The sequence below is a fragment of the Microcaecilia unicolor genome, chromosome 4 (assembly GCF_901765095.1).
Source record: "Microcaecilia unicolor chromosome 4, aMicUni1.1, whole genome shotgun sequence".
NCBI classification, from domain to species: Eukaryota; Metazoa; Chordata; class Amphibia; order Gymnophiona; family Siphonopidae; genus Microcaecilia; species Microcaecilia unicolor.
The window spans coordinates 296,995,254-297,017,826 of record NC_044034.1 but is presented as its reverse complement, the minus strand read 5'-3'; the positions used below and the strand labels follow the sequence as shown (position 1 = coordinate 297,017,826).

The 22,573-nt window shown below is 41.0% G+C and overlaps 1 protein-coding gene across 1 annotated transcript in view; it reads left to right on the top strand.

The window, feature by feature from the left end:
* The window catches only part of TCF7L1 (transcription factor 7 like 1), a 238,462-nt gene that overhangs the window by 198,163 nt on the left and 17,726 nt on the right, over positions 1-22,573 (top strand). Inside the window, exons 5-9 of the mRNA XM_030201772.1 lie at positions 9,085-9,217; positions 10,538-10,640; positions 18,877-18,960; positions 20,218-20,361; positions 21,857-22,016. Of these exons, the coding sequence (XP_030057632.1) occupies positions 9,085-9,217; positions 10,538-10,640; positions 18,877-18,960; positions 20,218-20,361; positions 21,857-22,016 (624 nt within the window). The remainder of the gene's footprint in view (positions 1-9,084; positions 9,218-10,537; positions 10,641-18,876; positions 18,961-20,217; positions 20,362-21,856; positions 22,017-22,573) is intronic.

Here is a 22,573-nt window from a genome sequence, read left to right as displayed (position 1 = left end):
TTCCTCCTCCCCCCCCCCCCTTCCATTCTCTTCACAGTTGTCAGTCACTTGTTACCTTTCTCTTTCCTTTTTGTATGAGAAGGTAATCCAAAATTCCTGTTCCTGATTCTGCCTTAGAATCTTTGGCTCAGCCCATTCAGAAGCTCCACTTACCACATACTGGGGAGATAAGGCCCAAGCAGAGATGGAGAAATCAGTTAAGTGAAGTTTCCACTTTTGTGCTGCTTTGGGAAAATAGACCAAAAAACAAAACCCTACCTCCCCCCCCCCCCCCCCCCCCCAGAGCCCTCCGGAAACAAGGTGTATAAATATTCTAAGCCTAATCAGGAGGTAAGGGGGATGGGGTTGTCAAAGCCAATACTGCTTCTTCATTAGGTTTTTCTTCTGTAAGCAAGACTTTCTTTTTTAGTCTCTAGAGTTGCATTTCCTCCATAACTTTCTAATTTAAAAAGGAGCTTTAACGTAGACTGCTTCATCAGAAGATTAAAATGGCCACCCACTGGCTGTGTAGTGATATAATCGTGCTATACACTGAAAATAAATACCTTTTTATGTTTAATGGCATATGAATGTGAAGTTGTAAAATTCCCCAATTTAAGTAACAGTTAAATGAAAGCTGTCAGAATCCAGAACTTTCTTCCAAATTGTGCTGCGCCTGGCTGCCCTGACTTAAAGCTAGCAGAAAGGTGCTACAGGAGTCATGGCAGAGGGATTTCTATTGACTTAGGTAGGTGTCCTGCTTTTACTTCTGCTGTCCTATGTGCTTTTTGTATTATGGCAAGTTTATTTTCATTTTACTACATCGTGTTTCTGTTCAAGGTAATATTGTTTTTATTATTAATATTTATTATTACTCTTTCAAATATGTATTTGTTATTTTAATTTTTTAGCCTTATCTCAAAAAAGACATAGTGGAATTAGAAAAGGTGCAGAGAAGGGCAACGAAAATGATAAAGGGGATGGGACGACTTCCCTATGAGGAAAGGCTAAAGCGGCTAGGGCTCTTCAGCTTGGAGAAAAGGCGGCTGAGGGGAGATATGATAGAGGTCTATAAAATGAGTGGAGTTGAACGGGTAGACGTGAAGCGTCTGTTTACGTTTTCCAAAAGTACTAGGACTAGGGGGCATGCGATGAAGCTACAAAGTAGTACATTTAAAATGAATCTGAGAAAATATTTCTTCACTCAGTGTGTAATTAAACTCTGGAATTCGTTGCCAGAGAATGTGGTAATGGTGGTTAGAGCCCTTGCATGGGTGAAACATGGCCAGTATCGGGCTTTTCTTGATTTGCATTTTAGTAAAGATCTGTTTTACTTTACATCTGATCTGTTCTATCTTGGAGCTTGCGGATCGATTGCCCCGCTGCTTTCTTAGACCTTTATTTTAATTTTTGACCATGTGTTCAGTTTTGGCCAAATATTATAATGTGTTTTCGGTGGAAATGAAAATTTGTGCTTTGTCCCATTTGTCTCCATCCCTCCATTGCCTTCCTCCTGAACAGAAGGAAGTCAGTCGAGTCAGTCAGCTCAGTAGATGGCTGACTGAATTTTGATTCTGGTTATGGTGCCGAAACCAGCCAGAATCCTTTTTCTGCCTGCTTTTGGTTTTGGCCAAAAGGTTATTTTAATTTTCAATGTGAACACAGAAGAACAAACCCTCGCAGGCAACAAAGCTTTGACCCATTTGTCTGTATCCCCTTCTCCCTGAACAGACGTTACCTCACCTCCCAGATCCCTGTGAGTGATTCCTCCCTGATCTGTAGGCCCCAGGCCTATCTTACAGTCCCTGGTGGTCTAGGGGTATAGTTGGGACAGAAATGATCCCCAGTTACAGAAATCCTGCCTATTCTGGCCCTGCTTTCAAAATGGCTTTCACAAATAAGGCATCGCCCCTGCACTGACTACACTACTAGACCACCAGGAATTGTAAGGTAGTCCTGGAGAGGGGGGCTACTCTTTGTATTTTTTTTTTTGTACTGCAGTTGCTATAATGCACTTATGATATCACACAATAGTTTATATGCAAAATTGAGTCCTCCAAATAAATGCTTTTGAGACTAAATTCAGGAAATTTGGGACGATAAGCTCCTTAGGAATTAGCTTTTCTGTGGTGTTATGATGTCAGCTATTACTCCAAGTGTCGGCCACTATAAAAGCACTGTGGCATATAGTTTGTTTTCATTAACTGCATTCCTTGTGTGTGAAGGCTATTTTGCTTGGCAATGAGCTATGGTCTTCCTCTGTTTAAATTGCTATATTCTATCTTGGATACTGTGGGTTTAGCAGTGGGATAAAGACTGCAAGCTCTGACTATCCCTAGTGGCCCTCACTGGCTCCCATTCACACAACCAAGCTTAAGGTTTTGGCTTTGGCCGAAACCAGGTGACGAGTATTGGCTGCAGTTTCGGTTTTGGCCAAAATCTTTCAGACAGTTTCAGTGGCAGTTTTATATTTAGCTGAAACTGAAAAAAGCAGTTTTATTTGGCCTCTAACTCATATGTATTGATTAAAAAAAATTGCACAAAACTACAAGTATGAAGGTACAGTAAGCTCTGAGTGTCTTTTTACATCAGATGATGAGCTAAAAATAGTAATAAAGTCCCTAACAACATCTGTTTGTGATTTGTTTTTGTTTATTTTTACTTCAGTGGTTAGAGATGGAAGTTAAATCTAACTCACATTTTTAATCATTGAATTAAAGAAAATAACTGCTCCCACCCATTCACTGATCTAGTTAGAGGGTGTAGGAGGAGATAAATGTGTGGAGATGTATTAGTGAATAGGTGAGGTAAGCAGCTAGTTGAATTGGGTTGGTCCTAGGTTAGTCTCCTCCTGACTTGGGGGTCCCTGGTATGGGTTCCCCAATGCATAGCCTTTGTAGATTCATTTAAAACAAAGGCATGAGTGCTTACCTTGGAGGGTTCATTTGCATGCATATATCAGTTTCTTTATGAAAAAAGATGTGTATGGATGGGGGGGGGGGGGGAAGGAAAGAGTGAAGCTGGGTTAAAGAAGAGCAGCATGATGGCAGGGAACCTGAGCCCCACTAATGGATCTTGGAGGAGAGCCAGCGCACTAGTGGGAATGCTGGGCCCCCATTGCAAATTGCAGAAGTCTTCCCCAGGTCGTGAGAAAAGTTAACATTGAAGGGGGAGAGAAGGAAGCAGGGATAGATGCAAAGAGGGCTAGGGGATAGAAAAGGGAGAAGAACCTTCCACCCTCTGCGCGCACTCCTCCATAGCCAGGCACCCTTTTCTCTCATTCCCCTCTGTCTCTCCTACATAACTTCCTAAACTGCACCACCCACCCTCCCAGACGACACCTCACAACCCATTCCCACCCAACATAGACCTACATTCTTCCACCAGATAGAAATATATCCCTCACCACTGTCTCACACACTACACAGACTGCTTCTGTAGTTACTCTGCTGCTGCTGCCAGCCTACTGAGACATACTCTACCATGTGTCTCCCAAGCTTGTCCCACACACAGAAAGGTCAGCCTGAATAGAGAAAGAGGAAAGGAAGAAGTGCCACTGTGTCACAATAAGTATGCATTTTCCATCTTTATTTTTTTTTTCTCAAAATTCTTATTAAGCGCATTCAAAGCATACCTACTTCACTCCCTACAGGTGCAAAGCCCTGTATATCAACAGCAAAGATTGACATTTCAAACCCATTCCAGTTGAAATTCAAAGCAATTTAAGCAGGCAAGAGAGGCTCCTTTCTGCATAAATCACTTGGAGCTGCCTAACTGCTGCTATTCAGCGGCACAAAACGGACATTTGTGAGTCAGGCCACATAGGGGCATTACAGGGTTAGGGCTATGGTACCTGCATAGCTAGCCAGGTAAATTGAGGTCTGCTTTTAAGCAATCTTAAATTCACCTGCTTAGCTGTAGAAGATAACGGATAACACCCATATCACTTCCAGGTCCCAGCCTAAGTGCGCCGAACCCCCTTCCCCAAGATTATGGCAGGCTTACTTGCCTAATTTCTGGTAGTCTAGTGGGCAAACAGGCAGGAGCAATGCTCACTTCCTGTTGCCTGGTGCAGCTGCCTCCTTAAAATGGCTGCTGCAGCCTCTAGGGGGCAGCCTTGTGGTACTTCAAAGTAGATTGTTGGCCCACCCAAACAACATCCATTAAAATCTGTAGTGTGTAAACAGCAGTTTTCTGAAATTTCCATTTACACGTGTATGCAATCTACATCTACAAATGAAGTTGTTTTTGACAATAATATCTGATACTAGCTGAACCTAAGAAATCATGTAATGATTAGGTACTGTGAAATTTGGAGGCTGCATAGGTTCCATGTGAAGAAAGGATTAGGTGTGGCCTCCAAGGGTCATGTGCTGTTGGTTCAATAATCAAGTGACCCAACAAAAAGTGTCATAAGCTGCAGAGAAACCAGTTGTCCTAGGATGAGTACAGTTACTAAAATTTGTTTTATGAAAATGCAAACTGAACCAGTGTATGCAGCTAATTTACCTTCTAATCACTTCGCTAGTTCCTGTACACATAACAACTTAGCACAAATTCCCTTTCATGTGGAACATGACTTGAGCATGAATATGCGGAAATTCCATGGTCAGATCACTTCAAATTAAATCTGACCCTACATTGGCTGAAGAATGGGCATCTCAAAGCTGATGAAATAAAATCTTACCAAACCAGAGGTAAAGTGGACTCAACTGCATTTTGGCAATCAATTTACGACAATTGGTCTATTCCATCTGATTCCATCAACTATCTTGCAGTTTGGGAATCGAGATGTATCACTGTTCTAAATGAATTAGGTCCTTTACGAAAAAAAAAAACATTCACAAACCAAACAGGACCCCCATGGTTCAACGATAATGTGACATAATTAAAATCTAGAACCAGACACCTCGAGCCTGGAGAAAAAACAAAAATGATCAAAATTGAAACGCTTGGAAAGAATCACATAGAAAATACAAATATGAAATAAAAAAAATCCAAACGGAACTGCTATAATGAACAACTAGGTTCTGACTACAAAGACATGAAAAAGTTACACAAGCTACTGCATAAATTACTAGAAGCAAAACCAGTGTCCTCAACAAATTCACAAATTCATGAATCCCAACAGCAGACAATCTTGCTAACTACTTCAAAGGCAAAATTGTCGATCTACACAAAAATATGTCATAGGACTACACCAACCTTGATACCTTCCTTAATGAGCACCCAGCTCTAGAACGCTTTACCTGGAAACATTAGAACTGTGAACACCCATCTAAAATTTTGAAAAGACCTCAAGACGCACCTCTTCTGGAAAGCCTACCCAGCAGACCCAAACTAATTCATGAACAATGCATCAAATCTTTCGATCTAAGAAATGAACAATACTCCTTCCACATAATCCTATTACTTCAAACTGTACGAATTTTACCACTCCAATTATAATTAAGTGTACTTCTACCCTTATCCTTCTCTGTATTGCTCACTAGAAGCTGTAGTCCCATCCCCTGAGACTTATCAGCCTCATTGGGATTACTTTTCTCTATATGCTACTATATATCCCGATTTTTTATTATAAGATGAACTTTCCTTCCTGAATACTTACTCCATTCTGTCTCCTCTACCATAACTATGTATTTCTTTTTTTTTTTTTTCGGAACTGGTAATCACCATTACGGAAATATGTAAGCCACATTGAGCCTGCAAATAGGTGGGAAAATGTGGGATACAAATGTTGTAAGTAAATAAATATATTCATCCCAGAGTTGTATTCTCTTTTCCAGAACCTTATCAGCTTCCTTGCACCTACAGTTACTCTATTTTCCACTCTGTATATATTCCCGGAGTTGGTACTCTCCTCTCCAGAACCTGTAAGCCACATTGAGCCTACTGCTATGCAGGAAAATGTGGGATACAAATGTAATAAATAATATGTTCTTCCGTTGTGAGAGAGTATGATGTCCCGTTCCTCTTATTCTAATTTTACCATCCTCCTAATTTCAAATGCAAAGTAATCATCTCACTTTATTTTCTTTATGGATTGTGAGGAAGGTGCTGGGGTCTTGCATCACCTTTTGTGTGCCTAAAACTACAACTGTTGTATGGTGAATCCAGGTTCTCTGTGACCACTGGGAGCTCTGGATTTTTGTTTTCTATTGTGCTCGTCTTAAGTGGAACAGCATGTTTTTAATTTGGATTGTGTAATAGGTTAAGGCAGACATAACTGATAGCTTTCCATGCTGTTTTCTTACACTAATGGGGGGTGTGGTGTGAGCTGGGTGGCACTCCCTTAAGAAGTGGCTGATCCATTACCAATTTGTTTGGAATTCATTACCGTAATGGGGTGAAGTCATGTGGTTCATTGGACAGCATTCAGCCCAATATTGGTGTAAAGATTTTTGTTTAATTTTCTTTCCTGATGCCAAGAAACTCTGAATATAAAACAGAATTCTAGGTGTCTGCTTACTGGAAAGATGTGCAGTGTTTAAGGTTGCTCCTTGGTACCTCTTTCAGGGATATGGTGCCTTGTGAGCGATTTTTAGAGTACAGCAAACCCAACTGCAGTGATTCTCTAGAATCTGGACACCTATAAAGGGGCCTGTTTTGTGCTGAGGAACCGCGGAGTGACTTGCAAATCTGCATAGTTCGGTGTTCATATCCAAAAGAGAAACTACCCCCTTCAGCACTGGCAGCAGAAGCGCCCTATCCCTTGAGTGGTCCTGTTTGCAAGAGGGTCACTTTTTTTCAACTGCTTTGGAATTAGAATATAAACTAAAAGCATCTAGTGGAAGGCCATGCTCCCCCAGGCCTTCCAACTTGGATCAGAGCATGCCCTAAAATTTTCCATGTATGTCTTAGAATTAGAGATCATGATACCAAAGCTTTGGAGAACACACTTATTGAGAGAGCTTTTGTCATGTGTAAATACTTTTAATATGACAGCAAGTGAAATATTGTATTTTAAATGTTTGCCTGGCATGGTGATTGGCTTCTGATTTAAAAGGACCCAAACTATATTAAAAAAAAAAAAAATTTGTCTGTGTCTTGCATTTGTGGTGATAGCTTCCTCTTTGGTTGTCTTGATCATTATTTTATGTTTTGTTTGGAAGTGTGTTATTAGCTATATTGTGAGCTGGTAATTTGTTCCTTCTCCTTTTGACTGTCAGTTCAATCAGACCCAGAGCTGAAAATCAGTATCACAAATCTGGATTTGCCCTTTTTTTCTACACCTGCCCTCCTCACTCAACCTATCCATTGTAGATACATTCCTGAGTCAGGGGTAAGCAGATCACAGCTTCTTCTGGAAATGGTAGTGTTGGACCTTGAATCTGGTAGGAGTCGACAAAGTATGCCTAAACACTACCACTATGGCATCCCCATCCAGCCTGGGGATCAGGGTTGGCTGGGAATCAAATTCAGATCCTCCACATGGCAGCTTGCTGTACAGACACTGAACCACCAAATCCACTGTTTTAAAATGATCATCAGTCGAACATAATGGTGCTTAGATGAAAATATTACCTTTAACCTGGCAATTGTATTACTATGAAGTATGACTAGAAAATATTTTGAAGGAAGCAGTGTATATTAAAATCAAATAAGGGGGGGTGGGGGCTGATAATTCAAAGTGAGTTATGTATTTCCTGGCACGCAGAGAGTACATAACTTGATTTGGATTTTCAAACCTTATCCAGAAAAAAAATCTCATCTAGGCCCTGATGCACAGAAGTCGCTGTTAAACACCGTATATGTTTGTATCCCCGACTGAACTTAGTGAATCATTTTGCTCCATTGCTGCGCTCTCTCCTTTCCCCTGCAGTGCTCTGATGTCCGTTCCCCTTTCCTCCCGCAGCTTACTTGCTCTCCCTCGGGCTGCGCTGATTGGTCAATTTTTACCAGCACACTTGGGAATCTCCTCCTTGCTGAAAGCCCCCCCCCCCCCCCAAGCTGATGACATAGGGGGCTCTCCCTAGCCGATTGACTGTCTGCTTTTATTTCTCCGCCCCCTATGCTGTTTTCTGCTGTCCAACACTGTTTTGCTACTCCTGCTCTATTCCAACGCTATTAAAAAAAAAATGGAAGCAGACTGTTCCTCCCAGAAGTCACTCACAGGACAGCTCCAGACTGACAGAAAACTTTGAATGTTAAAAGTAGGCGCTCCTTTCTGTGCATCACACGAAAATGTCTATGCATTGCACAGAAGGTTTATTTTAGTACTAACAAGCTCGTTGTTATACATTTGCATTGAATTAATGGTAGCTGCTACAGTGAACTTTAAACCCATTCAAAACCCCTTTGTGCATTAGACGCTAAATAACGTTTGCATTTGACAAGCTACAACCAGTCTAAAGCATATGTTGCAAGCACTGTAAGCTTTGTGCATTGGACCCTAAATGATTTAAGACAGCTGGATTTTATCTGGATAATAAGGGGCTGGGTTTGGGGAGGAGTAGAGGCGGAACTGGGAACTGCCCATTTAGTGTTGCTAGCCACTAAATCAGGGGTGGGCAACCGTGGTCCTTGAGGGCTACAACTCAGGTGGGTTTTCAAGATTTCCACAATGAGTATGCTTGAGATCTGTTGTATACAATGGAAGCAGTACATGCAAATCAATCTCATGCATACTCATTGTGGAAATCTTTAAATCCCACCTGGGTTGTGGCTCTTGAGGACTGTGGTTACCCACCCTTGCACTAAACGTTCCTCTGATCACAGCTTCAATTCTGGCAGAGCTTCATTGGTTGCCAGTAGAATTTCAGATTCATGTTTAAGCTTTTTTTGTTTGGTATTTTTTGCTTTATACTTGAAGGGGCCCTTGTTTGTGGACCTTGTTGCTTATGTGTGAAACATCTAGAAATGTGCTCCTCACAGCAAAAGATACTTACAGTTTATCAGAAGCAAAGGCCAGCTACATATGCAGAGAAGAGACTTTTTTTTTGGGGGGGGGGGTTGGGGGGGGTGACGACCACTGCAGTCACTTGCACTTAAGTTCTTTTAATTAGAAATGAGAAGAATTCAAATGTTGAAGTGGAGTATAATTGATTCAGGCAGGTTTTATCTCTAATCTCTCTGGCTTTTTACCTTTTTCTTTTCCCCTTGCAGTCTAACAAAGTTCCAGTTGTGCAGCATCCGCATCACATGCATCCACTGACTCCTCTTATCACCTACAGCAATGAACACTTCTCTCCTAGCACACCGCCCTCTCAGTTCTCTCCAGAGATTGATCCAAAGACGGGTAAGCACTGAGGTGTATCCATGTGGATTGAGGCATTTGGGGGATAATCTGCTGTACTGTGTCAGTGTGTAAAGTCTGTCTCTGTTGCCAAATAAAATAAGATGCGTGGTGTCAGTCTAATTCTTGGTTAGAGGTTCCCTGTTTTTGAGGTATTTGCTCTATTGCCGATGCTTTGGCAGAGATGACTTAGGATGACTAATGTTCTAGCATTGATAGTGGCTGTTAGTGGAAATAGCAGTGACCTGAGGTGCACTGGCAAAGTTGTATGTTTGCTTAGGGGGAGAGGTTTCAGTATTGGAATACGGAGCTGTCAAATTAGCCAGTTCTGCATTTTTGATATCCTCATACTGATGTGTTATGGAACCTGCTGTACTGATTCAGTAGTCAGACTCAGGGATTATAAATACTATGATGCATTAAAAGGAAAGCTTAAAGCTAGGAGTGGCCAAAACAATCCCCTTTTTGGAACAGGGTAACATCTTGGCTTTGGAAGTTGCAGTGGATGCTACAGAGCAGGATTGAGGTGCATTGGCAGAGCTCTGTATATTACAACTTACACAGTAATATCTAACATCTGGCACTGGTTTGAGTATTTTTCATCTTGTTTTTGTTTTTTTTTTAATGAAAAAGTGAATTTTAGAACTATCTCTGCGAATGGCATAAGAAGCACACTCCTTAAATGCAATAAGGCTAAAGATTTTATTCCTCGAGACTTACGCACTTAGGTCCCTGTTTACTAAGCCGAGTTATAAGCATGTTAACCATGTACGTGCCTACAATATCCCTATAGGCGCCTACATGGTTAGCGAGCACGCGAATTGTAGGCGCATTAAAAACGCTAACACACCTGAGTAAACAGAGCCCTTAGTGTAGTTTGGCGGAATTGACCCCCTGAGGCAGGCATTTTGTTTATGCCAAAACACAGCCCATGTTGGGTCACCATTAAAGCACATTTTTGTTCCATTCTTGAGAGCCCTTTGTGCTTTTTTTCTGGATACCTTGATACTTCAACATTATTTAAAATGTCAATGTTTTACATCATTTTCCAACACGCAGAAATTCAAAGTATAGCAAACTTTTCACTTGTTGATATTTTTTCATAGAAGATCAATTGTAGCAGTTTATAAGGGTTTCTTAATAGCTAAACAATTTGTTTACAGGTGTGGTGTAGAGATGTGATTGGCTGTGACTTGCTGACGCTCTAGGAGCCGTTAACAGATCTTTTTTGCTGTTTCCCCTTTGCTGTGAATAAACGGTGGAAAATTCTAATTTTTCAGCTTGGAGAAACAGCCCAGTAACCCATTTCTCTTTTCTCTCTAGGTATCCCACGTCCACCTCATCCCTCAGAGCTGTCGCCATATTATCCACTGTCTCCTGGAGCTGTTGGACAAATCCCCCATCCCTTGGGCTGGCTGGTGCCCCAGTAAGTGTGCGTCCCCCTCTTAACATGCATAGATCACAATGACAAGTGCACAATATGTTACTTCCTTCCATCAGACATTCTTGATTCTTTTTTATGGATAATTTGTACATGTATTGCCAAAGTAATATAATGTTTAAAAAAATAAGATTAAAATATATTAGTACACAAAAGAAAATTAGAATAATTCTCAGGTTCTAGTATTGATTTGTATTGTTTCAGGTCAGGTCATACCTCTGACCTAAATGCAAGATGAAATTGAGGTTGATGGAAACGGACCACTTGGGAGGCATATTTTCAAAGCACTTAGACTTACAAAGTCTAAATGCTTTGGACCAATCACTGCAAACTGAACCTATCCCTAAATTGACGAAAGAAGGGCTCAAGTCGTATACCAGAACAAACAACCTACACTATGAGAGGGCAAATAGATCCACAAATATTGTGGCAACAGATTTACGACAATGAATGGACAACACGAACTGACTCCATACATTATCTCAACCACTGGGAGGCTAGATGCAGTAGCGTACTAAACGAAATAACACCCATAAAGACAAGAATATCAAAAAGACAAAACTCGATACCATGGTTCAGTGATGACTTAAAAAAAAACTCAAAACACAATCCAGAAAACTTGAACGAGCATGGAAAAAAACTAAAAACGAACATACACTCAATGCATGGAAACAAATACAGAGAAAATACAAATATGCAATTAGACAAACCAAAAGGTCCTACTACAAGACTAAACTAGGACCGGATAACAAAGATCTTAAGAAACTATTTCAACTCATAAATAAGTTACTAGACACCACCCCTGTCACTACATCCAACACAGACATCCCATCTGCAGATAAACTGGCTACCTACTTCAAGGACAAAACAACAAAACTAGGCAGGACTCTTCCTCGTCACAACACCAACATCGAAAAATTCTTTGACGACCTAGACCCAATCCCGGGCGTATACCCAGCTGACCATATCTGGTCTACATTCAGTCTACTCACTATTGAATCAGTTACACAAGCAACTCACAGATTCACCAACACCCACTGCAAACTGGACATATGTCCCAGTCATCTACTTAAATCCGCCCCCAGCCGATTCATAGAAGACCTCACATCCCACCTAAACTTCACGCAACAAGGTTTCTTCCCCGAGGACTATGGCAACACCCTACTTACCTCACTACCTAAAGATACTAAGAAAAAAAACAAACGACCTCACCAACTACCGTCCAGTTGCGTCCATCCCTCTAGTAGTAAAATTGATGCAGAGCCCGGTGACCAAACAGCCTACAGAATACCTGGACAAGCACTCAATACTACACGACTCACAATCAGGATTCCGCTCCCACTGTAGTACCGAAACTGTCCTAATCACTCCTGGCCAAATTCAAACAGGAAATAGCCATAGGTAAAAGCATACTTCTCCTTCAGTTCGACATGTCAAGCGCATTTGACATGGTAACCCATAATATACTACTAAGACTCCTTGGCCACTTCGGGATTGTAGGAAACGTACTCAATTGGATCAAAGGCTTTTTAACCACCAGAACATACCAAGTAAAATCAAATTCAAACATATCACCGTGGAAAGCAGACTGTGGAGTACTTCAAGGATCACCATTATCACCAATACTCTTCAACATGATGGTGATCCCACTGGCAAAGTCCTTATCCAATCGAGGTCTTAACCCATTCATCTATGCAGATGATGTTACAATCTACATTCCCTTCAGACATGCCTTGACTGAAATAACTAATGAAATCAATGAGGGCCTGAACATCATGGACTCATGGGCAAACTCATTCCAACTGAAACTGAACACCGAAAAAACACACTGCCTTATCCTCTCATCCCAACATAACAACTATAAACCTGCAACAATAAACACCCCAGGACACGCACTCCCTATCTCAGACAGCCTAAAAATACTCGGAGTCACAATCGATCGCAACCTCACTCTCGAGAGCCAAGTAAAAACCATAATAAAGAAAATGTTCTACGCAATGTGGAAACTTAAACAAATAAAACCTTTCTTCCCGAGGGATACCTTCTGTAAACTAATACATTCAATGGTCCTAAGCCATGCAGATTACTGCAATAGAATCTATGCGGGATGTAAAGAACAACTCACAAAAAAACTCCAGACCGCCCAGAACACAGCAGCCAGTCTGATATATGGTAAAACACGATTTGAAAGCGCTAAACCCAGGGCTTATTTTGAGGGGGTACTTGGGGGTACTGAGTACTGGTACCTTTTTCATTGTGTGCTGAAATTGGCCCATGGTCCCCAAGTTTTAATGAAAGAGCTCAGGCTCTACACACCAATTCTGCCTTGTCATCGATTCTGTGACTGGTTGCAGGGGTCCTGGCTATTGTGGGGTGAGTCCCTCAGTGATCACCTCATCCTTGAAGGGTGGCCTGACATTTGAGTACCGGCACCTTTTTTGCTAGAAGAAACACACTGGCTAAACCCTCTGAGAAAAGCTGCACTGGCTCCCAATCAAAGAACGGATCATCTTCAAAATCTGCACATTGGTCCACAAAATCGTATACGGCGTAGTCCCAGGATACATGACAGACCTCATAGATCAACTAGAAACAAACGCGGATCAACCCGATCATACCTAAACTTACATTACCCAAACTGCAAAAGGCTAAAATACAAAACAACTTATGCATCTAGTTTCTCCTACATAAGCGCACAACTATGGAATGGTCTCCCGTATGCAGTGAAAACAATACATGACCACCTAAACTTCAGGAAATCATTAAAATTCCACCTCTTCAAAAAAGCCTATCCCACCAACCCAACATAAATCTCCACACCAGCTACACAACATAATCAATGATCGTACTGGGCAACATACCATCCTCTTCCCTTGACCCCTGACGTCTGATTCAGTTCTACCTCATTTAACCACAACACAATCTTATATTTATCAACCGAAATGGCAACACCTTTACGGTACTTTGTAAGCCACATTGAGCCTGCAAATAGGTGTGATATAAATGTAACAAATAAATAAAGTTCCATAGTAACCTATGGAACTTTGTAAGTCTAAGTGCTTTGAAAATGAGCCCTTAAGGGGCTCATTTTCAAAGCACTTAGACTTACGAAGTTCCATAGGCTACTTTGGAACTTTGTAAGTTTAAATGCTTTGAAAATACACCTCTTAGTCTACCCATGTGCCTGTTTGTGTCTGCTCACTGTGCTGTCACAAATCTCCCTCCCTTCACTTACCACCATAGACCCTTTGTGATTAACCTTTTCAGACTAGAATTCTGTCATGCTACTGGCTCCTATAACCATTGCTGGAAGATTGTTTCAGGTGATCTGCACCCTGTCATTGAGTTTTCCTCCCTTCACCTTACATAAGTGTTGCCATACTGGGACAGACCGAAGGTTCATCAAGCCCAGTATCCTGTTTCTAACAGTGGCCAATCCAGGTCACAAGTACCTGGAAAAATCCCAAAACAGTGCAAAACATTTTATGCTGCTTATCTTAGAAATAAGCAGTGGGTTTTCCCAAGTCCATTTTAATAATGGCTTATGGACTTTTCTTTTAGGAAGCTATTCAATCCTTTTTTAAACCCTGTTAAGCTAACTGCTTTTACCACGTTCTCTGGCAAAGAATTCCAGAGTTTAATTACACGTTGAGTGAAAAAACATTTTCTCTGATTTGTTTTGCCCCTTATTACTAGTATTTTTGGAAAGGGTAAACAAGTGATTCACGTCTACCCGTTCCACTCTACTTATTATTTTATATACTTCTATCATATCTCCCCTCAGACACCTTTTCTCCAAGCTGAAGAGCCCTAGCCATTTCAACCTTTTCCTCTGCCTGTGCTTGCTTTCTTACTGTATCCTTTATCTTTACCTTTAGGTTTTCTGGTCAGTTGGTTAGAGTTTTTAGCTCTGGCTGTTGTATTGTTTTTAATGTATTTTGTAGGCTGTTCTGTATGCACAGGGCAGTATTGTAAGTGCTATAAAACATCAAGAATGTAAGTAGCCGTGAGCTAAATTTAAATATCTTGTTTTATCCCTCCCTTTGTTTCTCCTGGTAACTTTGCCTGCTGCCATCTCCCTGCATTTTCCTGAATTATCCTCTTTTTTTTTTTTTTTCTTCTATTATGAAATATAGTGGTCTTGTTTTCTTCCCTTACTAATATACTTGACAAAACCATTTTTTACTATTTGAGTGATTTGTAACTAGCTAACTATTAAAGACGTGCACAAGTGAAAAATTCAGTTACTTTGGTTTTTTTTCATGAACTTTTATAGATTTTTTTTTTAGGTGTTTTTAGTTGGTTTCACACATTTTTTTTGTTTTAATAAAGAATTTTTAGCATGCGCTTAATTGATTCCAGGTACACTAACAGTTGAATTAAGATATACTAAATTGCTTAGTGCATGTTAAATCAGTTTACCATGTGCTACATTTTTTAAGGCACCCCAACAAACAGAATGTACACTAATGAAAGTTTACCCCTGCTATCCATAGTTCTCTGTATCTTAGGTCCCCAATTCCTTCCAAAGCTTACTTAATCTCAAATCATTTTCTTAGCTATCTCTCCTGAAATCTTAAGACCCTTGTTCTAGTATAATTCATTTCTAACCCAGTGTTCATAGCCATATCATACAATGATCACTGGAGCTGCTCAGATATTGATTTTGATGGGCAGGATATAAGCCCTGTATAAGCTTGGAAATCCTAAGAGAATTACAGAAAATTAAGAGGTTGTCACCAGAAAAATTCTAGTTACAACAGATAAGCCATATGGAAGTAAAATGGACCTTATGGTAAGGTGGGAAACTGAACAAAATTAATATAGAACTCAGTGCTAAGTGATTATTGTGCATCAAGTGGAGAAAGATGATCTTTAAATATTAAACAGTGCAGTCAAAGACCAAGATAATGTGGCAGTATTATGCAGAATATTCCCCATCATATTGGGTGCTACAGGCTTGATTGAAAGGAATTTCCACCTGGATAGGTTGCATATACATGTTACATCTTACAAACTCTTGAAGAAAGCACTGCTGTCGGTGTTAGTAAATTTGAAAGACTGAGATCATTGTAACATACCCTGGCTTAGGAGTCAGGTTCATTACAGTCATGGTATGTGCATACAGAACCCATTTGGAGACACTTCCCCGCTGTTTCCATTTTAAGTACCAGGTACAGTCTTTACCTTTGTACAAGTGGAATCCTCAAACTAGCTGCTTGAGAGAGACCTTTTGCAAGGATTCCAGGATCCCTTTACTTCTAGTTGATTAACAGCACCTGACTCTGTCCTTTAGATGGCGTCTATCATGTCTATATATCTTTCTTGTGCTGCTGGCCTGTGATGGACCCCTTAGGTCTCTTCAGGACAAGCCATAGCAGCTCAGCTGCTTTTGATCACGGAGTATCTCAGTGCTCCTGTTTTGTCCTGACACACAAAGCTGCTACTTCCCTTTGTACTTATCTGGTCCTTTCCAGAAAAGTATATCCTGGTATATTTGCATCCCAGTTCAGAATATAACTGAACCATAAGTTGATATTGTAACCACATTAATGTCCTCTTCCAGTCAGATGGCTTCTAGATCAGTGTGTGTGATGAATAACAGCATTTATTAAACGTTTCAACTTTTTCTACCTTCTCATTTTCTGTCCAGTCTTTTCTAGAAGCTTCACCAACCTCTCACTGTCACTTCATCATTTGCTTGTATTTCAGTTTTCCAGTTTTTCGTTTGGTGTTGTAAAATACTTTCATTTTTACTGTGTGTTTACCAGCCAATACAAAGCACTCTTTACACTTCCTCATTAAGGCTATAGAAGGTGTCTTGGTGTTCTAGGGCTCATTTCAATGTATACGATGCTGCCTTGGTTGCTCTGAGTCCTGGCAGGTTTGCCACATAGGTGCTGAGTGCATGTTTTCCAGGGTTATGTTGTATCAGATAGTGCCTGATAGAGGAAGCGGTTTGTGTGTGTGTGTGTGTGTGTGTTTCCCTCACATATTGCTAAAGTAATGCATTAAGGGACATTTTATAAATGGTTTATAAAATTTCCTAGGTGACGTTTGCATACAAATAGGTGCACAGACACATGGGGTACATTTGTAAAGCACGGGTTACATATGCAGTGGGGCTCATAAAATTGTCTCAGAGCAACTACTTTATGCGATCTGCACATAGTCATTCTCAGGGGTGTGGTTTGAATGGAGCAGGGTGGAGCCGTGATGGATCTGTGTATTTTATAAAAATATGCAAGTATGTTCATAGAATACACCAAAACACAGCCTGTGTCAGGTCCTTCGATAGAGCTTTGACTGGTGGCCCATTCTTGGAGCCCTTTTGTGCTTTTTTTTTTTTTTTTGCTTGGCTTGGTTTCCTGTGCTTTGGACTCCCTGTCTTTCGTTTGCTTTATTGCTTTATTGTATAATTAGTCCCTTATTTTCTTACTCCTGTTACTCTATCTTATCTGTCTGTGTTCCATCTTTGCTTACACCCTATGCTGTCTATTAAAATGTTTTATTGTGTATTGTGTTGGCATTGTAACGTAGCATACTATGCCATACTTTGTATTGTTTGAATATTTTTACTGCTGTAATTGTCTTATGTTTGACTTATTCTTGCTGTACACCGCCTTGAGTGAACTCCTTCAAAGAGGCGGTAAATAAATCCTAATAAACAAATGCATAAACTTGCATCATCTTTGGAGCAGGATTAATTGTGAATTTGCATGCTGTTGCAGGTGGTTCTAGGTGCCTATGTTGCCTATGAAATAGGTCCGTGCTTCTCAAGACAGTCCTCTGGGCACACCAAGCCCAGGGACTTGACTTTAATTTATTATCAGCGGAAGCAAAGCAGCGTTGGATTTTTAAACTTAATACTGCTGCTTTTAGCCTCTGCTTTTTTAGCATTTGTTGGTATTGTATGTTGTATTGTAGATGTTTGTCTTTGAAAAAGTTTTCTCATGTATTTTTTTTGTGTTTATATTCTTTATTGAAATTTATATTTACAAATTAGATTATTGAAAGGAACTATTTTTATTTTTCTATATGTGCTTTTCATTTATTTAGAGATTTATTTATATATAGGTGAATTTCAACTTTTCAATAGGCACAATATATGCACCTAGGTGTCCTGCTCTAAAATTAACCTTCAGGTGGTTGGCGTAATTTAAAAAACATTCGCATACAAGTATGTTTTGACATCTGTTGCTATTTTACTTTGTATGAACCTTATGCCTTGTAGTGCTATAGAAATGATAAATAGTAGTAGTAGTAATTCATCCAGCTGTGATAGTGACTGAGGACCACATGTGGCTTATTCCTTGCTGGAGAAGTTCTGAAACTGAAAATGTCACTTACCAAAGTTACAAGATCGTGACTAGGGAATACAGTAGACTAATTCAGTGACTGGGATAAACTGAGTGTCACATATTTTCAAGAATTTTAAACCTTTACAAGGTAGCCTTGGTGATCCCCTAAATGATATATCTTTAATTCACATAGGATTCTATTTCTTGTAAAATTGACTCTAGCTTAGAAATGTGCACGCTTGCAGTTGTCTCTGGGATGTTAAGACATGACAGCATGAAATAAGTGGCCGGAGAATGGAAAACCTGGACAGGCGGTTGGTAGATTCCTGTGACAGACCTGGGATTAGAACTCTGAGGGACAGAGACATTATGACCCTCCCAGGGTCATGCAGAAAGACCGTATTAGTGGGGAAACTTGTTCTCCGGTGTCCTGGTATAAGTCTGTAATTGGTAAATGCCTCCTCTTCCTTCTACAGAGCAGTAAATGCTGATCATTTCCACACTAAGGAAACACACAGTATTCCCATATTTCTTTCCCTTCTGAGTTGGTCAGGGTTAGATCCTGTTCCAGTGATTCTGTCACTTGATAATTTACTTTTAAAACTTGGGGGGGGGGGGGGGGTTTAAGTGAAACCCTTTTTTCTGAATATGTCAGACATTTTTTTTTGGTACTTCTTATGGGGTTTATAAGGTTTTCTCTTATGTCTTGTCTTGCTTCTGACTGTGGCGCACTTTTTTTTTTTTTTTTTGGTGACTTATTAGCTGGCAGAGGATGTCCATCCGAGCTCTGCATTTGATCACAAAAAAACTGTTATGAACAAGTCTTTATTATTATTATTATTATTAAAGTATATGCTTCATCCCCGAGTCCCACTCAGTTCTCTCCACCACCCTCACAAACTGTTATTTTCTCTTTCTAGGCAAGGTCAGCCTGTATACTCCATCCCTCCTGGCGGGTTCAGGCATCCATACCCTGCCCTTGCCATGAATGCCTCCATGTCCAGGTGAGTGTATATTTGGGGGGAGGGGGAGCTCTATCCCTAGCTTTAGCTCTATCTCTAGCAGAATCAGAGGCGTTGCTGGCTTCACTATTTGAATACATTAGATGGCAAACTCAGCTGGGCGGACTAGAACTATTGCTTCTAGTATGAAACACTTAAAGACAGTTCTGTAACTGGGAACCTGGAAGAAGCCTATACTAGGTGCCTAAGTTCCGTTATAGAATATTAACGCAACCCAATATTGGTGCGCCTAAAATTTAGGCGCATGCACCAGCCGTAGAGCAGAAGCTTAGCCAGGTTGTGACACCAAGAGGAGCGGAGAATGGACTGTGTAGGCACACATGCGCACTACATAGGCGGGCCGCTGAAAAATAGGTGCCGTCGGAAGTCCGTTTGGGGGAGCGGTCGCTCTACACCTCTGCCTTAGAGCTGTTTTAAGTGCAAGCACCTAAGCATGGCAGGGACATTTAACTTACATGTGTAACTCACAGGCTACTGTAAATGGGAGCCTTGCCTCTGTCCCCTGTGTACACCTGGTTGCAAGTACACGCTGTGTAAGTTAAGCCAGTATTTATAGCATAACACTTAGGCAGCGTACGGCATTTATGCATGAATGTGCGAGCATTCTAAACATTTACACACACAAGAGATGCATAAATGTTAGCATCTAGTTCATAGACTTGCCCGTGTAGTAACAAAAACCTGTGCAAAAGGACATTAGGACATTCCCCCTGTGTTCAATACTTTTGACCTCTCTTCGGTACAAAGATAGGCGTGTGGTATGGTTTCTCTGTGCTTGTGCCCCCCTTTAATGCTTGAACGGCTAGGCCTAGTTGAGCCAAACCTGGCGTGAAGCCAGGTCATTGGAGGTGGAGATTAGACACTGTTAATTTACAAACTTGGGGTGCTTTTTGGGAAGATGGAGCAGAGTTGTGAATTTTGCCAGAGGACCTAGACAGGCTAGGTAGACTGCTACTCATGTTTAATCTGCAAAGAAACAAATAAGAGCAAAACTTTATGCTGATTTTTACCTAGCCGTGGTATCTTGAGGACATTAGGCCAAGTATAATATTAACAGGACGAGTTTAATGTTCTTACATTTTTCCCTTTTGAAGGTTTTATAATTATTCTGTTCCCTTTTTGATACACAAATTCAAGTTTTTATCTGGAGAAAAATGCAGAGTTGAACTGGTCAGTGTATACTTTAGCATTATGATTACCCCTGGATGTTACTATGTTGTCTATCTCTCTCTGCAACAGTTTGGTGTCCAGTAGATTTTCCCCTCATATGGTGCCACCTCCACATCATGGACTGCATACCTCTGGGATCCCCCATCCTGCTATAGTGTCTCCAGTGGTGAAACAGGAGCCATCACCAGGCGGGATGAGCCCCAGCATTAACTCGTAAGTTCCAAGGTCTTCAGTGAGCCCTGGACTCCGATTCTACAAAGCTGGTCCTTAAAAGAACAGAATACTAGTCACAGCTGTTTTATTGCAGAAACGTACAGCAGAGTGATGGGTTTATCAGATAGAAAGGCAGATAAGGTGTATTTTTATATATTTTTATTGTTTCCCATTTTTATTTCACCTCTGATCCTCTAGCTGTGTTTCTTTGTGCTTCTCACCTAGTTACCCCATTCTATTCTAGGTTTCTGTAACACTGGGGTGGTGGTGTGCTGATTGTTTTAGGAATATCCAAAATACAGAAGAAACCTGTCTTCGCAAAAAACAATGACAGTCAAAAAACAGCTGTTTTTTGACACTCTTTTTGATTGTTTTAGGAAAACATGGATGCCATATTTGGTCTATAGATGTGTACTTCAGGTACATTGAGCCACAAACATGTCATAAGTTAGAGTAAGGGGAGGCTCAGCTAGCAAAAGGGGTGGCAGCAGCACAGCACCAGCATGGAAGAGAGCCTCCCCCACTTCCCTTTCCCCTGCTGGGTCTACTTCCATCATCTTACTTGCTTCTGAGCTGGGGCCCGAAGCTATAAAAATACTGAACGCTTCGTGGGTCATTCAAGTGCAGGCCTGAGCTCAAGTGCTTCCTGATGCCCCCCTCCAACACAGATTCCCTGTCAGATGGGGCATCACATGAAAGCACTTAGTGCTCAGTACTTTATACAGCTTCAGACCCGCTTAGGAGGAGATAGGGCAGCAGTGGTGGCAGGAAGCCCAGAAGTGGGAAGGGGAGTGGGAGGGGGGTACAGGTGAAGAAGGGGAAATGAGATGCTGGCCACTTGGTGGGGTTAGAGAGAGGGAGAATGGGGGATGCTAGCCACCTGGGTTGAGGGGGAGTAGCTGAAGTTTCTTCCAGCAGGTCAGATACCCTTGTGTTGACCCTGATTAAAATACTTCTGTATAAAAACAATTGGGTTGAGGCTTGCGGAGAGGATGCTGGATGTATAGAATCAATGGAAACAAAAAATAGTATTAGAGCTCAAGACTGCCTGAGAAAAGCAGAAATCCTTCAACAGCAGTCAGTAAGGGTCAAGACAGAATGAACAGTGCCTGCAGGACTTTAACAATAAATAGAAGAGACAGGCATTGCTTTTATTTGCAGTCATTCTATTTTATACAACTAGATCTATATATACGTACAGATTTTTAAAAATTGCAGTGCATCTTAAAACAGAAAATATGTAACACACCTGTGCAGTACATACCAGACAGTGTACAAGACACAAAAGGCCTATGTACAAAAGCATTTTTCCCATAGGTACAAAAAGGGGAAATCTTTTTTTAGTACATTGAGGCTGAAGGAAGGTTTTGATATGTGAAGGTGGTAGTGTCTGGTCTAAGAGGTAAAAGAAAACTACTAAAGGATGATATTTGGCAAACTTGGCTGGGCAGATCTGTTACTGCAGATTTAGAATGTAGGATCTGATTTAATACAGGAAATCTCCCATCACTGTGAAGAAAGAAGAGGAGAAGAAGCCACATGTGAAGAAGCCGCTGAATGCGTTCATGCTGTACATGAAGGAGATGCGGGCAAAGGTGGTGGCAGAGTGCACGCTGAAGGAGAGTGCCGCAATCAACCAGATCCTGGGGAGAAGGGTATGTGGTGCTTATCCCTTTCATCCTCTTTCTTCAGGCCATTACTGTTTGGAGATGATTGGGTAGTTTGTGGTGCATGATGCTGCTTTTGGAGTCCTAAAGAGCTGTATGGTCCATCCAGTCTGCTCAACAAGATAACTCGTATCATAAAGTATGATTTCGACAACTTGATCATGATTTGTCCTGGTCATTTTTAGGGCATAGACCGTAGAAGTCTGCCCAGCACTGATCTTGTTCTTCAGCTACTGAAGCTCAATCTGTCCAGCCACAATCGAGGCACAGACCTTAGAGGTCTGCCCAGCACTGGCTTTGCTTCCCAATTACTGGTGTTGCTAGCTAATCACTGCTAAGCTTGTTTGGTTCTATGCCTTGTGTATAGGATTCCTTTGTATTTATCCCATGCATTTTTGAATTCTGTTGCCAATTTCATCTCCACCACCTTGCACGGGAGGGCACTCCAGGTATCTACCACCCTCTCTGTGAAAAAGTACATCCTGACATTATTCTTGAGTCGGTCCCCCTGCAGCCTCATTTCATGTCCTCTACTTCTACCACCT